This window comes from Crocuta crocuta, unplaced genomic scaffold (assembly GCF_008692635.1).
Source record: "Crocuta crocuta isolate KB4526 unplaced genomic scaffold, BGI_CrCroc_1.0 scaffold93, whole genome shotgun sequence".
Taxonomy (NCBI): Eukaryota; Metazoa; Chordata; class Mammalia; order Carnivora; family Hyaenidae; genus Crocuta; species Crocuta crocuta.
The window spans coordinates 8,867,585-8,885,384 of record NW_027529641.1 but is presented as its reverse complement, the minus strand read 5'-3'; the positions used below and the strand labels follow the sequence as shown (position 1 = coordinate 8,885,384).

The window sequence follows — 17,800 nt, the reverse complement described above, 5'->3', positions numbered from 1 at the left end:
TGCCATTCCTTGAATTGAGCCCTGTACGAGCCTCGTTTTCATTGAGGCCCTTGGCAATCTTTTTTGCTATCCTATGGGAGAGGATACAGAGGAAGGGAGAGGTTAGGGGCATGCGAAGCAGTCTGACTCTCAACTTTGGCTGAATGTAGCCAAGGACTGCCAAGGCTCCCCACTCACTTCCATCTTTAGGTCTTAGAAATTTGTAAAGGAAATACCTGTACCATTGCTTTGATTTTTTGTCTTTGTTTTCCCTTTTCTAGGAGCTAATGCAGGGTAACCAGTTATCATGAGCTCAGACTTCTGGTGTATTTTCTTTTAATGATGAAGATCATTACACTTCAATCCTATTCCATAGGAAATGGAGTGGTTCAGAGAAGGGGTCCCTAAAGTTCATAAATAATGGTATGATGGGAGGAAAGGGCCTAAAAATATGATCCATGGCTGTTTACAGGTGTTATCAGCCACGTAGGGGATGCCTTAAAAGACCATTCCTCCAAATCCAGAGGTCGGGTTTGTGCTATAGGAATTGCTCCATGGGGCATCGTGGAAAACAAGGAAGACCTGGTTGGAAAGGATGTAAGTGTTTTCTTCCCAGATATTGGCAATTTCTTCAAATCAAAGTCTTTATTTTGAGATAATTGTGGATTCCCCTGCAGTTGTAAGAAATAATAAAGAGAGGTACCATATGCCCTTCCTGCTTTCTCCAATGGTAACATCTTGCAAAACTGTGGTATCACAACCAGGATATTCATATCAATATAGTCAAGATGCAGAACATTTCCATTACCACTAGGATCACTCATGTTGTCCTTTAATTTACATACCTAATTCCCTCTCACCTCTACCACCTCTTTAACTCCTGGCAGCCACTAATCTGCCCCATATCTCTATAATTTTATTATTTCAAGAATGTCCCATAAATAGTACCATGCACTATATAACCTTGAGGATTCCCTTTATGTGATTTTTTTTGGTTGTTGTTGTTTTATTCCACATTCCTAGAGAACCATCCAGGTCGTCGTGTGTATCAATAGTTCATTCCCTCTTATTGCTGAGTGGTTTCCCACAATATAGGTGTATACTGCAGTTTGTTTACCTGTGTATCTGTTGAAGTGAATCTGAGTTGTTTCCAGTTTGGTGATCACAAATGAAGCTACCATAGATGGTCAGGATTTTATGTGTTATTGTCAGTTTTCCTTTCTCTGTAGTAAATGCCCAGAAATGTGATTGCTGGGATGTCATTATCTAAAATGATTTATTTATTTTTTCTAATTTAATATAGGAATTTGCAAACACAAATTCTTCCATAGAGAGGACAGGGAAGCAAGAGTAGGTTTAAGTGCACAATTAGATGAAGTTGCCACTACATAATGTATGTATTCTGCCTGCTTCCCCTGGTAGTCTTAATGTCTAAGTTCTGCAGTGCTGATCTGTGTCATGCATTTTGCCAGGTAACAAGAGTGTACCAGACTATGTCCAACCCCCTAAGCAAGCTCTCATTGCTCAACAACTCACACACTCACTTCATCCTGGCCGACAATGGCACCCTGGGCAAATACGGTGCCGAGGTGAAGCTGCGGAGGCAGCTGGAGAAGCACATCTCTCTGCAGAAAATTAACACAAGTAAGTTCTGGCAAAGGTAATGGCTATGGGCTGCCATTCCTGCCATGAAACCCAGGCTTAAAAGGAAACTTCCCAAGTGTGTTTAGAGTTTCTACTTTGATTCTCGTCAGATCCACAGAAAAACAGATCAACAGACTTGTCTAGAGCTGTTAGCCTGGCCAAGTACCAAATCACACTGAACTGTGTGGTAATACTCTGCTCCAGGCTCACAGAGAGGGGCCATGTGAGAAACAGCCCTACAGCAGTTGTCATGGTGATGGCATTGCCCACCATGTTGCCCAATGTAATTGCTGTAGTTATTTTTGTAATGTTTGAACAGGAATAAAGTTACTCACTCAAAGACATAGTAGGATATCTCCTGTTAACTAAGTGTTAGTTGATCATTAAATTAAATAGCTCTGTAGCTCTGGGTCTCTCACCCACACTAAGGTGGGCTGGGCTGGGTGGGGAGTTCTGTGGAAACAGATGCAGGGACTACCTGCTCCCCATGGCCCCACCTATGCTGGTCCAGGTAGCACAGCCCTACAGCAGAGCTGCTCCCTGGGAGGAAAGTGGTGAGGTCAAGCTCAAGAGAAAGGAAAAACCCACAACCAGATGAAATGATAATGACCAATTAGGAAGAAAATAGCTGCTGTCATCTCTTGAAATGTGCTCCGCTCCAGTAATACTTATTGCCAAAATATTATTAAAAGATTTTAAAGACTATTTTGTTTTTACTCTCCCTGATAAGGTTTTTGTGAAAGCCAGTCTAAGTCCTGGAAATGGTCATTGTCAAGCCCAGTTAAGGACCCGTGAGATGGCACAAGTGGTTAGAATGGTTGCCTGCTAAGGGGACTGTGGATTTCCAGGAATCAAATCTCGATTGATAAACTGCTTGGTGACTCACTTTTTGTTCTCACATTTTTAATTGTCTTGGACTCATAAATTTTCACACTGCCCAACTTCATCTGATCATGTGACTTGTGGGCTTCCCTTTGTCATCCTTTGCCTAGGGCTCTGAGTGGGGCAGGGACAGCAAAGGGGCGCTCAGTCGTCACCTCTCACAGCTTGGAGCTTTGGGGAATCCAGCCTACACCAAGAAGAACCAATTTTACCCGGTTTCTAGAAAATGAAGTGATTTGACCACCATATTCCTGAAGATCTAGAATGCCAAGCCTTGCTTAGCTTGGCCATCTCAAAAACAGGGTCCACCTCATATTGATCCATTTTTCCGGTATCTGTTGTCCAGGCCTGGCACAAAGCAGACCCTCTGTGCATATTCACTGAAATGAACTTCACTGAGATTATTCTGGTAGGAGAAGAGAAAGTAGGAGAAGAGAAACTCGTTCAAAATTTTTAAGAGTTCCTAACTATAGAAATGCATCATGGAAGCAAACCAGAAACTTTGAATTCAGCCACTTGAAATGTTTAGATTTCTTCCTAACATACACTAACAGATTTTATCTGAAGGCCTTCAGAACTATAAGACAAAGGACAGTTCTCCTACTTGCCATTTGTTGATGTTGATCAAGTAACTCTCATCACAACTAATGGACACCTCAGGAAACATGCTCAGAATATAACTTGTCCTGGCCAGTCTGGGGTAAAATTGTCAAGTAGACGAATTTGTCTCTGCAGCTCCTCCACTCCCAAGGTCCTTCCTCTCCAGAATCTCAGGCTCTTGGACTCTTCCTGCTTTCTCCTGCTTCTCAGAGTTCATCCTGCTGATTTTGCCTCCAGAAGCTAGCCTGTCACTACCACATTCCCCAAGAGTCCTATTATCTGATGGAGACAGAGGGAGGATTCAGGGAACAAGTTATTAACTGATGGGCTAATAATTTGTGCTGTGTTGTTGGTCTGTGTAATGAATGTGTCCTATGTTGCAGGACTGGGGCAAGGTGTGCCTGTCGTGGGCCTAGTGGTGGAAGGAGGCCCTAATGTAGTTTCCATTGTCTTGGAATATCTCCGAGAAGACCCTCCAGTCCCGGTGGTGATTTGTGACGGCAGTGGGCGAGCCTCGGACATTCTGTCTTTCGCACACAAGTACTGTGAAGAAGGAGGGTAGGATTTCTGACATGTTACAAAGGATGGGTTTTTAACTGCCTTCTTGTTAGGCCAAGAAGAAAACTCTAACTGATACATTTAGCCATTCCAAAAATGCTAAATGATGAAGATTTACTAGATCTCTCCCATTTTCTGAGGTCAGCATGTGAGGGAGCTGTCAACAGCATGATGTTTCTTACAGAATTCTTTCTCTGGGGGACTATACTCTCTTCCAACTTCATTTTCCCTTATAAGGTTTTCAACCAGCCTGGAATTTAGGACACGTGTGAATGCAGTTTTTTACTGTGGTCCCTTTCTGTCTCCTAGCCTGGGATACCCTCCAATGGTAAAGTTTCAAATCAAAATCAAACACACCAGACGGACATAGAGTTGTCTGATTTATTCATGTACAGATTTAACTCATATTGTTTCCTTCTCTTTTGTGTTTCCTTTGAACAGGATAATAAATGAATCCCTCAAGGATCAGCTTCTAGTTACCATTCAGAAAACATTTAATTACAACAAGACACAATCTCATCAGCTGTTTGCAATTATAATGGAGTGCATGAAAAAGAAAGAACTCGTAAGTGTCTTGAGTTTATTTCCAAACCAGCTCCTCAGAGAGAATTATGTTTCCTTTCTAATTCTGCCCATATGTGCATGATGGACTTGTTCATATTTTAGTTTCAGACTTTTCCAAGGGGCAGTTTACAAATCCTTACCAAACTGGCTGTTATGTGCACGTGATAGAAACAGAATAAACATGCACAGGGAAGGGACCCAAGTGCTTTCAGAGCTTAGCACATGTTAGGTGACACTGTGGCACATCATACCAATTCTGAGGTTTAGGATATAAATTACATCAAGCCTTTAACCATAAAGGCTTGAGGAGTGACAGACACACTCTTTTAGGTGCACTTATAAAATTATATCACTTCTCTCTCCAAATACAGTAATTATTTCCCACTCCTTGCCTCCCTAATTATGCTTGTTAGGAAAACACACATAAGACAGCCCTTTCAAAATTCTACATCTACAGAGGCTCCTGGGTGTCTCAGTTGGTTGAGCGTCCAACTTCAGCTCAAGTCATGGCCTCATGGTTCATGGGTTCAAGCCCTGCATCTGGCTCTGTACTGACAGCTCAGAGCCTGGAACCTGGAGCCTGCCTTGGATTCTGTGTCTCCCTCTCTCTCTCTCTCTCTCTGCCCCCCCCCAACTGATGTTCTGTCTCTGTCTCTCAAAAATGAATAAACGTGGGGTGCCTTGGTGACTCAGTTGGTTGGGCATCCGACTTTGGCTCAGGTCATGATCTCGCGATTCGTGGGTTCAAGCCCTGCATCGGGTTCTATGCTGGCAGCTCAGAGCCTGGAGCCTGTTTCAGATTCTGTGTCTCCCTCTCTCTCTGCCCCACCCCCACTCATTTCTGTCTCTCTCTGTCTCAAAAATAAATAAATTATTTAAAAAATTTTTTTTAATTGAATAAACATTAAAAGATTTTTTAAATTCTAAATCTACAAATCTCCTACAACTGTAGCAGTTTTCTGAATAAAAATGATTTTGTCATCTTGGTAGTGATTTAGATATTGGAGTATGTAGATCATGCATGGGCTCTTTACTCTTGAGAGTGTTGGAGCACATTGGGTAAATAATAAAATAGGGATCTAGGCAAGGACTCAGAGTCAGGACAAGCAATGCTATCACTTGTGGAAATGAAAGATACCTGGCTTAAAATCATTCCACTTCCGGAACCATTGAATCGCATGTCAGTCTCTATGGTCCTTTAAAAAAAAAAAAAACCCTCCAATTCTCCCTTTCATTTTCAACTTTGCTTTACCTAGTCTTTTCATGATTAACCTGTTTTCAGGTCACCGTGTTTAGAATGGGTTCCGAGGGCCAGCAAGACATCGAGATGGCAATTTTAACTGCCCTGTTGAAAGGTGAGCTCTCAGGAAACAGCGACGCCTGGCTTCTCAGTGCTGGGCTTGCCCAGGGCTTTGTTCATGGCCAGAAACCACACTCCCTCTTCTCCTGCCAGGAACCATGTCTACTGGTGATCGAATCCAGAGCCAGCCAGACTGTCTAGAGTTATCTCACTATGAAGCCATGGTAGAACACCAAAGCTCACAATGGGTGTATGGGGAAGGGGTGTTTTCTGTGGGTGCCAATGGACCATGGTGGGCTGAAGTCAGATGAGTTTCTATTTGTAACTAGTTCATTAAGTGTTTCCTTATGGAGGAAGAACACGGGCAATTTTTCATTTGCTATCACTGCAGTGATTTGTACAATTTTCCCATCCTGCTCCTAACGACAGGCTATGACCTGGCCACTCACAGGGTCACTCCAGGATACACATTTATTACCTGTCTCTTGGCTACTCTAGGACAATGAAAGGGCAGGGATGAGAGAGGAGAGTGTCACAGTCAGGCCAGCTGCCTGGCAGTGCTGGTCTCCCCGCAGCTGGGGGCTTGTGCTCTTGGCCTGTGCTCACCTTTGGCCTGAAGGGACTGTATCTGTAGGGCTGATGTCAAGGTGGTCTCAGGGCTCCTGCCCTCCTGCGGATGAGGTTCCTGGAATCACCAGGTCCCTCCCAGGGAGACCATGCCAAGCAGACATGGAAAGAGGTGGCCTCCAACCTCCTCCCAGGCAGCTCTTTGAGAATATGGAGTTCTTAGCTTTAGGGCCTGAATAGTCACTCAGGGGCAAGAGAAAAGGCAGGAGTGCTTAGTTCCAGGCTGGTGTGAGCCAGTCCAGGGAAGCCAGTATTCACCTCCCAGCACCTGCCAAACTGGAGCAATCCAGGCATGCAGTGAGAAAACCCTCATTTCTTGCTTTTCCAGGGACAAATGCATCAGCCCCAGACCAGCTGAGCTTGGCACTGGCTTGGAACCGCGTCGACATAGCACGAAGCCAGATCTTTGTCTTTGGGCCCCACTGGCCGGTGAAACTAAGTGTTTTTCATTTCATACCATTTATCATGAACTTGTATAGATGATATATTAGTATGTTCTCCCTCATTACACAGATCTTAAGAAATTATCTGGGTATTAATGGTATTAATCCATTAATTGGTTGGTATTAATCCAACGTTTAATGCATTACGATCATTAGAACCAGAATCATAAGAACCAGAAAAGAGAGCTATTAGCACTAATTTATAGATTCAAAACAGTACTCTTGAAGAAATAACCACTAAATATTTTCTCTTTTCTGATGAAAGTGAGGTTTACCCTTTTAAAGAAAAAAAAAGAAAGAAAATTACCCATTAAAATCAAATATAATGATTGTATTGAGAGCATTGTCTTTTTAAATTATGTTCTGTGGTAGACTGGAGGCCTGGCGAATTCAAGGGTGGGGGATCTTTGGGGTGTGGTATGTATGCGTCTGTGTGTAGCATGTGTGTGGTGTATGTTATGTGTGTGGTGTGGTGTGTGATGCCTGTGAATGGTTTAGTGGGTGTGTGTGGTATATATCTGCGGTATCTGTGTGTTTATAATAATGGTTAATGTGTGAGAGGATGTTCATGTGTGTGATACTGTTGTGTGTGCAGGTGGTGTGTGTGTGTGTGTGTGTGTGTGCGCAGATTGAGCATGTGTGGTAATCACCTCTAGGCTTTCTTATTTTCTGATGGTTCCATTTTCATGCCAGGCTGTTTTCATCTCATGAATGCCATACCTGAGGATACAAGTTGGATTTTTTAAAGTCTTCTTCTGTTCCCTTAATTATCTCTATTTTTCTCCCTGGTCAGCTGCTCCCGTCTGTTCACTTTAACTTTTTCTGTTGAAGATCCTGACTTGTCCATCCCCATTCCTGAGTGAAGGATGGGATCAATGAATTAGTATAGGAAGCCTACTTTCCCACCAAACAGCTCTGCTTTGCCGTGTGCAGATTGGAACAGACTAGTGAGGCTCTGGACCTTTCTAGGCAGGTCCCACCAATGCTTGAGTGGCCATTCTTCCAGTTTCTGCTTGGGGGTGAAGCCCAGGAATGCAGTTACTCTGCACCTGCCCAGGGGGGTGCTGTCAGGGCACACAAGAAAGGATGGGGGGTGAACAGCCTCCTGCTCTGTAGACAGCCCTTCCCCTGATCAACAGGCTTTCTACCTACCATTAACTCCTATTCTTTGAAAATCTAGTCCTGCCTCTACTGCTACCTCCACATTACTCCTTCTGGTTTACTCCTTCATGGTTTTAACTGCCCGTTAGTATTTCCAAAATTTGTTAACAGTTCTTGTCTGCCCCTTCTCCTTGAAATAGATTTTTCTTTATCATAATCTTCTGCTGTCATTTCCATGGAGAAGGAGGGCAAACAGGACACATATGATCAAGACAGCAACCTAGAACCAAAATCCTCCTCGGTCTCCCCACAATGCAGTATATGGTCTCCAAAATATTCCTTTAATGGTTGAAGCACACAATTAACTATATGGCTGTGAATCTATAGTCTTTCTAGAATTCTTGACATAATAGAGAACTTGTGGTAGGGAGGATTTGATAATTACTACATGACAAATCAGTCCTAGATCTGATTGGTTATATTTTACTAGTCAATATTCTTCTATTTTTATATTAAGAACAAAAATAAAAACTGTCCCAACAAAACTCTTTGTTAAAGGTTTTGTTAAAAACATAACAACAACTGAAGCACCTGGGTGGCTCAATCCGTTTAGTGTCTGACTCTTGGTTTCGACTCAGGTCATGATCTTGCTGTTCATGAGTTTGAGTCTCACACAGGGTTCTATGCTGACAGTGTGGAGCCTTCTTGGGATTCTCCCTCCCTCTCTGTCTGCCCTTCCTGATGAGCTCTCTCTCTCTCTCTCTCTCAAAGCAAAATAAATAAGGGTGCCTGGGTGTCTCAGTAAGTTAAGCGTCCAACTTCAGCTCAGGTCATGGTCTCGCAGTTCATGAATTTGAGCCTCGTGTCAGGCTCTGTGCTGACAGCTCAGAGCCTGAAGCCTGCTTCTAATTCTGTGTGTGTCTCTCTCTCCCTCCTCCTCCACCATTCATGCTCTGTATCTCTCTATCTCTCAAAAATAAATAAAAGTTTAAAAAAAACAAAATAAATAAACTTTAAAACAACAATAACAACAGAAAGGTAATAGTGTTTGATATATACATAAAACAAAGCAATTTATTTATATTGAGTCATAAAAACTTGGACTAACAATTTTTAAGGGAATATGCTAAACTCAGTCTGTACATGTAAGAGTGAGGTTTGGGGACCTCTAGACCACTGCCTATTTTAAAGACCAAAATCTATAACCTTGGCCAGCTTTACTAAGGTTTCTGAAACAGAAAGAAATATCTGCTTATTTTTCATGATGAGAACTATTTATTTGGCTTCCATCTATGGGCAAGAGCTTATCCTTTGGTAAAACCATGAACTAGAATCTTAAATTCAAAGTAGAAAATGGTAATAATGCCTGATGTTTGGGTTACACCCTGTGCTTTACCCCATGTGTTCACAAACATGAGCATTAATATTACTTTTACATACTGTTACTATTACTATCAGCCTTCACAACTCTGAAATAGATCTGATTGCCCTCATTTTATAGTTTGGAAAAAAATTGATATCCCCAAGAGGTTAAACAATTTTTCCCAAGTTTACTCATGACACTTCTAAATAGTATATAGATCAAAGAATTCTCAAGAGAAATTTTAAAATATTTTCAATCAAGTGAAAATAAAACTTAAAATTTGTGGAATACATCAAAAGCAGTGCCTAGAGAGAAACTTCTAGCATTGAATGCATATATTAGAATAAAAATTAAAGCACAAATAAATAACATTGAAAATAGGAAATCAACAGAGAAAATCAACAGAAACCAAAATCTAATTCTTTGGAAAGATCAATAAAATCAATAAGCCTTTAACCAAGCTAACCACGAATACTAATATCAGAAATGAAAGAGAAAACAGTACTACAGAACTCATGGACTGTATAAAATTTTAAAAATGTATAATAAAAGAATATTATGAACTTCATCCCCAGCAAGCTATTGTTTAACCCACATTTGAGGTCAGAAACAGAAATTTCCTCTCTCCAGATGTGGAGCATACCATCCCTTACCCTTTTAAAAGAGCAGTGCCCACAAATTAACACCGTGTGCAGCCATGAATGGGATTGTCATCTGCCTTGGGCTGGAGTTACACATCTAGCAATATGACAAATAAGATCTTTCACTCATATTAAGTTTCCATCTGCAGCAATTCCCAAGGGTTTTGTCATGCCCACACCTGATAAACCACATCTTGCAGTTCTGAGGTTAGCTGATCTGGGGCCCAGGTGGACCCAGGTGGAAGACATCATTCCTTGTTACATGTCACCTTGCAAGATTCAGTCTATCAGGGTCAGCCTATCAAAATTTTTTAAATTCCAATTATGTCACCCAATATACTTACCATCTCACTTTCCTCTCAGCCTACTCAAATGCTACAAGTACCCAACCCTCTCTCCAGCCTGTCACACCTCTCTTATTATTTGTGATTCCTCCAGAATAGTTATCTCCAAGGTATTTTAGTTGGAAGAGCCATTTCTACACATGACATCTTGAGTAGAGCAGCAACATGCAAAGCAAATAAGAGCTGAGCCCACCCCATTGGCCATCTTTCCTCAGGCAGCCCCAGAAGCCCCTCCTCAGAGTAAAGGGCTCTAGTAGCCCTGGCTAAAAGCTACCACTCTAAGATTACCAACCATCCTATTAGAATCCTAAGGTGTGACCCTTGAAGAAAGAATGGGTGAGCTTGTTTGAACATCTAGGAATTTTCTTATGATGTCTGACTACATCTACTTCATCATTAATTCTCTTCAATGACAAAGACAGAAGTTAAAAGAGGAGGGGTTCTACTCTTTCTCATTCACTCAGCAGCAACAAATGGTGGAACTCATCTCTTCTTTGGCTTTCTTAAACCAAACTGTTTTTTTAAAAATCCGTGTTTCTACTCACCCATTCACTTAACAAATGTTGGTCAGCTACTTCCTGTGATAGGTTCTGGGACAGAGGGGTGACTAAAACAGACCTTCCACAACCCTTTCAGAACTCTCTGTGTAGTGTTGGTGTGGACATGGTGTGAGAGGGTGGGCAGGAAAAAGGAGACAGACAAGAAACAAATAATCAGGTTAATAAATATCAGATTGTAAGTTGTAGTAATTGTTAAGAAGGAAAAATGCACATTTCCATGAGACAGAATGTGAAGGGTGGGTAGACTACTTTTTATTGAGGCACCAGGGAAGACCTTGCTGAAAAAAATGGAACTGACTCTGAGACCTAACAGGTGCATATACGCGGGCTGGTGAAGACTGAAGGGAAAGCACCTTCCATGCAAAGATAAGAGCATGTAAGGAGCCTGAGGCAAGAAAGAACTGGACATTTTCAAATAACTTACTGAAGAGGAAAAAAAGGCCATTGTGGCTAGAATGCAGAGAAGGGAGTGACTCAGGAGGAGGTTGCAGGACAAACAGAGGCTATGCATTTATGAGAACTGCAGACCTGGTATAGGACAAAAGTCCAAGAGTTTGGGGAACCACTTAAGGACTTTTCTTATTCTGAGCAACAATAAATATTATCTCACATAGTGTCTGTGGGTCAGGAATTTGGGAGTGGTTCGGCTGGGCAGTTCATGCTCAGGTGCTTCCTTAAGATTGTAGTTAAGCCATAGGCTTGGGCTGCAGTCATTTGAAGGCTTGACTGGGGCTGGATGATCCACTTCATGATGATTCACTAAATAGTTGGCAGGTTGGTACTGGTTGTTGGCCTCAGTTTCTCCCCACATGAATGCTCCATAGGGCTGCTTGAAGCTCTTCACAATAAGATGGTTGGCAATTTTTGCTGTTCCTTCAGGTTTTTCCCCTTTTGTTTCCTCAACTGTTGTATAATCTTATTTTTACTTTTTTCCCCAATTTTTAAAAAGTTTTATTTATTTACTTTGAGAGAGGCAGAGACAGCACAAGTGGGTGAAGGGCAATGAGAGAGAGAGACAGAGAATCCCAAGCAGGCTCTGCACTGCCAGCATGGAGCCCGACATGGGGCTTGAACTCACGAAACCATGAGATCATGACCTAAGCCACAACGAAGAATTGGATGCTTAACCGACTGAGTCACCCAGGTACCCCATCCCCAATTTTTTTTATTGTAGTAAAAGATGGTTAAGTAAAATTTACCAGGATGCCTGGATAGGTCAGTCAATTAAGCAACCGACTCTTTTTTTTTTTTTTTTAAATTTCTAGGAGAGAGAGAGAGCATGAGCAGGGGAGGGTCAGAGAGAGAGGGAGTCACAGACTGAAACAGGCTCCAGGCTCTGTGCTGGCAGTCAGCACAAGCCCGACGCGGAGCCCGAACCCACGAACCGCGAGATCATGACCTAAGCAAAAGTCGGACGCTTAACTGACTAAGCCACCCAGGCGCCCCTAAGCAATCGACTCTTGATTTTGGCCCAGGTCATGATCTCATGGTTCATGAATTAGAGCCCCACATCTGGCTCCATGCTGACAGTGCAGAGCCTGGTTGGGATTTTCTCTCTCCTTCTCTCTCTCTCTCTCAAAATAAGTAAATGTTAAAAATAGAAAGGAAGAAAGAAAGAAAGGAAGGAAGAAGGAAGGAAGGAAGGAAATATACCATCTTAAACATTTTTAGGAGTATAGTTCAGTAGAATTAAGTACCTTCACATTGTAGTGCAACTATCACTACCATCCATCCACAGGACTCTTCATCCCATAAAACTAAATTCCATTTCCATGAAACAATAACTCCCTATTTCCTACTGCCCCCAGCCCCTGGCACCCCCATTTTACTTTCTGTCACTATGAATTTGACCACTTTAAATACCTCATACAAATGAAACCATGCAGTATTTATCCTGTGATTGGCTTATTTCAAGTAACATAATGTACTCAAGGTTCATTTCTGTTGTGGCATGCATTAGAATTTCCTTTCTTTTTAAGGCTTAATCATATTCTGTTGTATGTATAGACCACATTTTCTTATCCATTCATCCATAAATGGACACTTGGGTTGCTTCCACCTTTTGGCTATTTTGAGTAATGCTGCTATGAATATAAGTGTTGAAGTACCTACTTGAGACCCTGTTTTCAATTATTTTGGATATATACCCCAAAATTGAATTGCTGGATTATAAAGTAATTCTATTTTTAATTTTTTGAGGAGCTGCCAAATATTTCCATGGCAGCTGCACCATTTTACATTTCCTCCAATAGTGCATGAGGTTTCCAATTTCTCCATTCTTGCCAACACTTGTTTTTGATATGGGTCACCTCACTGTGGTTTTGATTTGCATTGATGATTAATGATGTTGAGCATCTTTTCATGTACTTGGACATTTGCAGATCTTCTTTTGAGAAATACCTATTCAAGTTCTTTGCTTGTTTTTGAGTTATTTTGTTTTTTGTTGTTGAGCTTGAGCTTTAGGAGTACTCTATAAATTCTGGACATTAATCTCATCAGATATGTGATTTGCAAATATTTTCTTCATTAGGTGTGCTGTTGCTTTTACTCTATTAATACTGTCTTTTCATGTACAAGTTTTAAATTTTTGATAAAGTCCCACTTGTCTATTTTTTCTTTTGTTGCCTGTGTTTTTGGTGACATATCAACTAAGTTATTGCCAAATCCAATGTCATGCCTTGAATCTCTTGATATTCTTTTGATGCACAAGTTTTTAATTTTTGATGAAGTCCCAATTGCCTATTTTTTCTTTTGTTGCTTGTGATTTTGGTGACATGTTCAAGAAGTCGTTGCCAAGTCCAATGTCACGAAGATTTGACCTAGGTTTTCTTCCACAAGTTTTATTGTTTTAGCTTTTACATTTAGGTTTTTGATTCATTTTGTGTAAATTTTGTATATGATGTTAGATAAAGGTCCAACTTCCTTCTTTTGCATGTTAATATCCAGTTTTCCCAGCACTAGTTGTTGAATGCTGTGTCAATTTTTCACTGAGAATCATAATTGTCTTATCTACATGAGAAGTCAGTCAGGACAGTTTCATCCATATCTCTGCATAGAGCAGGAACCACAAACACTCATGGTGCCCTCAGTCAGATCTCTACCTTGTCCCACTTAAGAATTTTAAGCAGGAGAGTTACATGTTTTCATTTACATATTTAGGATCATTCTGGATTTTACATGGAAAATGCAGGTGTGAAGAATCCTGTTAAAAGGTTATTAAAGTAATTCATGGGAGAGACATCACCTGGGGCTAGAGCAGAAGCAGAGGAGAAGCCAAGAATTGGATATAATAAAGCAATATTTAGCATTAAACATGATTGCACCTCAAGACGGATTAATCATGGAAGAGAGCAGTGCAAGGAGCAAGATGTCAGCAATCTCCCCCAGTTCTCTGGCTTGCCACTGAGTTCAGGAACACTGGAAGAGGAAAGGTTTCAGGGAGTGGTTTTGAATGTGGTTTTGGGCATCATGAGCCATAAAAGGCTTTGAGATGTCCAAGTAAAGGTGCCAGGTTGGGAACAGGAGCTCTAAGGAGAGACACGGACTGTGCTAGAAAGGACACGTCAAATGCAAATACATGGGGACTGGCAGTATGGGCCTCAATACGGTTGCTCAGGAAGAGTAAAGAAGGAAGGAAGGGGCGGTGGATAGAGCCCCAATGATCCTCAACATTTACAGCCAGTGCTGAGAAGCAATGGCCAGATAGGAAAACCAGTGCGTGCATTACGAGAGAAGCAGGAAGAGGCTTGAGGAGGAAGCAGGCAGCAGTCAAATGCACTAAGAGCCCAGCATGAGAAGGACTGGAAAATGCCCATGAGGTGGTAGCAGAACACTCATCTCTTACCACAGTCAGAGCCATGGACAGATGGGAAGAAGCAGCATGGAATACATGGACCAGGGTGTGGGAAGGGAGGGGATGGATATTGTGCATGCAAACAGTTCACCAGAAGAGTTTGGCCAGAGGACAGGGCAAGTCTGGCAAGATAGGACAACAGCTTGAGGGGTCAACTTTGTTTCAACATTGGTGTCACTGTGTCTGCACCAGGGCCGTATCCCCCCGTGCTCTCCATGTGACTGGAAGACAGACTCAGTGGCCAGGCCCCACTTCTGCACTGCCTCCTGTTCTCTGAGTGGAGCACATTCTTCCCCAGATGCATTCAGTCTGTCACCACATGGCATGCACCTTGGTGACAGCCAACAGGCCTTCTCCAGCTACCAATAAGCTCAGTCACGGTTCTATCCAAACAGGGATCTGTGGGTATACGGGTGTACCCTTTGTCTCTGACCCCTTCATGATCATTTTCTCCTTTCTGCATTGGTAACTATTGGCACTTCCCTTTGGTGCCTCTTAGCAGCCCTCCTTTTGGGGAAAAACACATCAATCAAAATGTCAGCCTCTTTAAGCACACAAGTAGCAGTCGTTCATGGTATCAGGGCCTCCTCCAATAGGCAGTAGGCCTGCAATGATTGTGTTCACATGTGTGTGTGTGTGCATGTGCATGTGTGTGAATGCTAGTGTGTTGGTGTCTATGTGATTACATGCGCACGCATGTGTGTGTGCACATGTGTGTGCATGTGGAGGTGAAGGGGATCCGTGGATCTGTCTCAGGACAAGGGGCAGCTTTAACCCCTTTTCCTAACTCTATTTGCTGTGGACTGCAGCCCCTGGGAAGCCTGGCGCCCCCCACTGATAGCAAGGTCACAGAGAAGGAAAAGAAGCCGCCTACAGCAACCACCAAGGGGGGAAGAGGGAAAGGAAAAGGCAAGAAGAAGGGAAAAGTGAAAGAGGAGGTGGAGGAAGAAACTGACCCCCGGAAGATAGAGCTGCTGAACTGGGTATGTGCAGAGTCTTCACCCTTCTTTCCCAGGATCATGAATTGGTCACCCTCTTTCTCCAGGGGAAGGGGCAGCTGTTGTCTTTGCTTCAGCCCCACCTGGATCCTGAGTCCCAGGAGGCAGTGGCAGAGCACCCATGGGATAGTGCCAGTATTTCAAAAGGCAACAGCAGTCTTCACAAACACCAGACATTTGGGCTTTGTGGGAGAATGAGGCCACTCAGAGTTTGCCCAACAGTGGCTGTCTCTACCTGGCACACACATAGACACTCGGTGCCTGAAAATATGGGAAACAAAACAATTATCACGAAATAAACACAGTTCAGGGAACAGAAGGAACCTGTGATGGGGATGGACAGGTAACAGCACTCATCTGGGCTGGGAGTCTAAGCCACATGCCACATGGTGTTCCTGGCCTTGCTCCTCTGAGGACACAGGCAAGGAGGGCGTTGAGCCTCTACGGTGATGTGTGACTGGCATCATCATGGCTGCTACCCCTAGTGGTATGCTGTGCACCCACAAGTTCCACCTTGCTACCACATGGTCATCCTCAGTAAAGAACACAAACTCTCCCCAGCTGCTGTCTCCAGAAGGCTTCACACTATACTGAGTGCTGAGATTCCATCATTTTTAAAGGATCAAAGCACAAATAATAGATAATAGCATATAAAATATTATAATCCATCACCTCAAAGCACATTGCTTACAGAGTCTGGAGCTTGGAGATTGAAGTACTGATGATAGTAGTTATAAGAATGCTACAGCTAGGAGGGGGGAGATGGGCATGGAGAAGGGCACTTGTGGGGATGAGCACTGGATGTTATATGGAAACCAACTTGACAATAAACTATTTGTAAAAAAAATAATAATAAAAATAAAAATAAATAAAAACCAAAAGAACAAAAAAAATAATGCTACAGCTAATGTGGTTTTTCTTTCCCATCTTTATATTAAAAGAAAAGCAAATAAGGGCAGCTGAGTGGCTCAGTCATTTAAGTGACCAACTTTGCCTCAGGTCATGATTTCATGGTTCATGGGGTCAAGCCCCACATTGGGCTCAGGGCCTGGAGCCTGCTTCAGATTCTGTGTCTCTGTCTCCCTCTCTCTCTCTCTGTTCCTTCCCTGATTGTGCACTCTCTCTCAAAAATAAATAAATAAACATTAACAAATAAAAATTAAAAGAAAGAAAAGCTAATAAGCTCAATTTTAATTGAAACTGGAAAAAACAACACTAATTTGGCTCTTATTTTGAATCCTCTTCAACTTGTTTTAAAAAGGAGAAGGGTGCCTGCTTGGCTCAGTCGGTTAAGTGTCCAACTTTGGCTCAGGAAATGATCTCACAGTTTGTGAGTTCAAGCCCCACATCAGGCTCTGTGCTGATAGCTCTGAGCTGCTTTGAATTCTGGAGGCTGCTTTGGATTCTGTGTCTCCCTCTCTCTCTACCCCTTCCCCACTTGCACTCTGCCTCTTTTTCTCTCTCTTTCTCTATCTCAAGAATAAATAAACATTTTTTTTTTAAGGACAGAAGTATCTATTTCTCTCCTTCTATCAAGCTTTGATACTTTGACAGGACAGGTAGGGGCTGAATTGAGAAAAAGGATAAGAGATGGTGTGTGTTTACTTAAGACAAAGAGCAAAGAACGAGGTTCAGCTGGCTCTAGGGTCTGGGGCATCAGAATGCACTTTCCCAGATACTTCTGGTCTGCCTCTCACCTGGCACCCCTCTGAGAGACTACTCACGGCTGGGTGTTGGTTCTCACAGGTGAACGCCCTGGAACAAGCCATGCTGGATGCTTTAGTCTTAGATCGGGTGGACTTCGTGAAGCTCTTGATTGAAAATGGAGTAAACATGCAACACTTTCTCACCATTCCGAGGCTGGAAGAGCTTTACAACACAGTGAGTGTTCTAGAAGTGGGGAGGGCAGAGGGGAGCTAGCCGTCTGAATATGTTTATCACTGGTGCATATTTTGCATAAATGCTCTTAGATGAGCATTAGATGGAACACTGGTTTTAGCTGGGAGGCCCCTTGTTTATCCATGCAGGTCACTGCATATGTTCATGTTCTTACAAACTACTGCCATGTCTAGCCAGACAGCTGCAGTATGAACTCAGGTGTTGTATATGAAGACTAGTCTATACAAAGCAAGAATCTAGCTTCCTAAATCATTACAGTGAGAAGTTGCCAGGGTGAGCAGTCATTTGTTTCTTGGGGCCTCCACTTTTTTCAATGTTTTAAATTGTTTTTATGTGTATTTTTGAGAGAGAGAGAGAGAGAGAGAGAGAGAGAAACAGAATCTGAAGCAGGCTACAGATTCTGAGCTGTCAGGACAGAGCCTGAAGCCAGCTCAAACTCACAAA

The 17,800-nt window shown here is 42.5% G+C and overlaps 1 protein-coding gene across 1 annotated transcript in view; it reads left to right on the top strand.

The window, feature by feature from the left end:
- TRPM1 (transient receptor potential cation channel subfamily M member 1) overlaps positions 1-17,800 on the top strand; it is a 101,678-nt gene that overhangs the window by 36,021 nt on the left and 47,857 nt on the right. Inside the window, 8 exon segments of the mRNA XM_077762354.1 lie at positions 452-576; positions 1,452-1,623; positions 3,489-3,663; positions 4,105-4,228; positions 5,510-5,582; positions 6,483-6,583; positions 15,269-15,442; positions 17,204-17,338. Coding sequence (XP_077618480.1) covers positions 452-576; positions 1,452-1,623; positions 3,489-3,663; positions 4,105-4,228; positions 5,510-5,582; positions 6,483-6,583; positions 15,269-15,442; positions 17,204-17,338 — 1,079 coding nt within the window.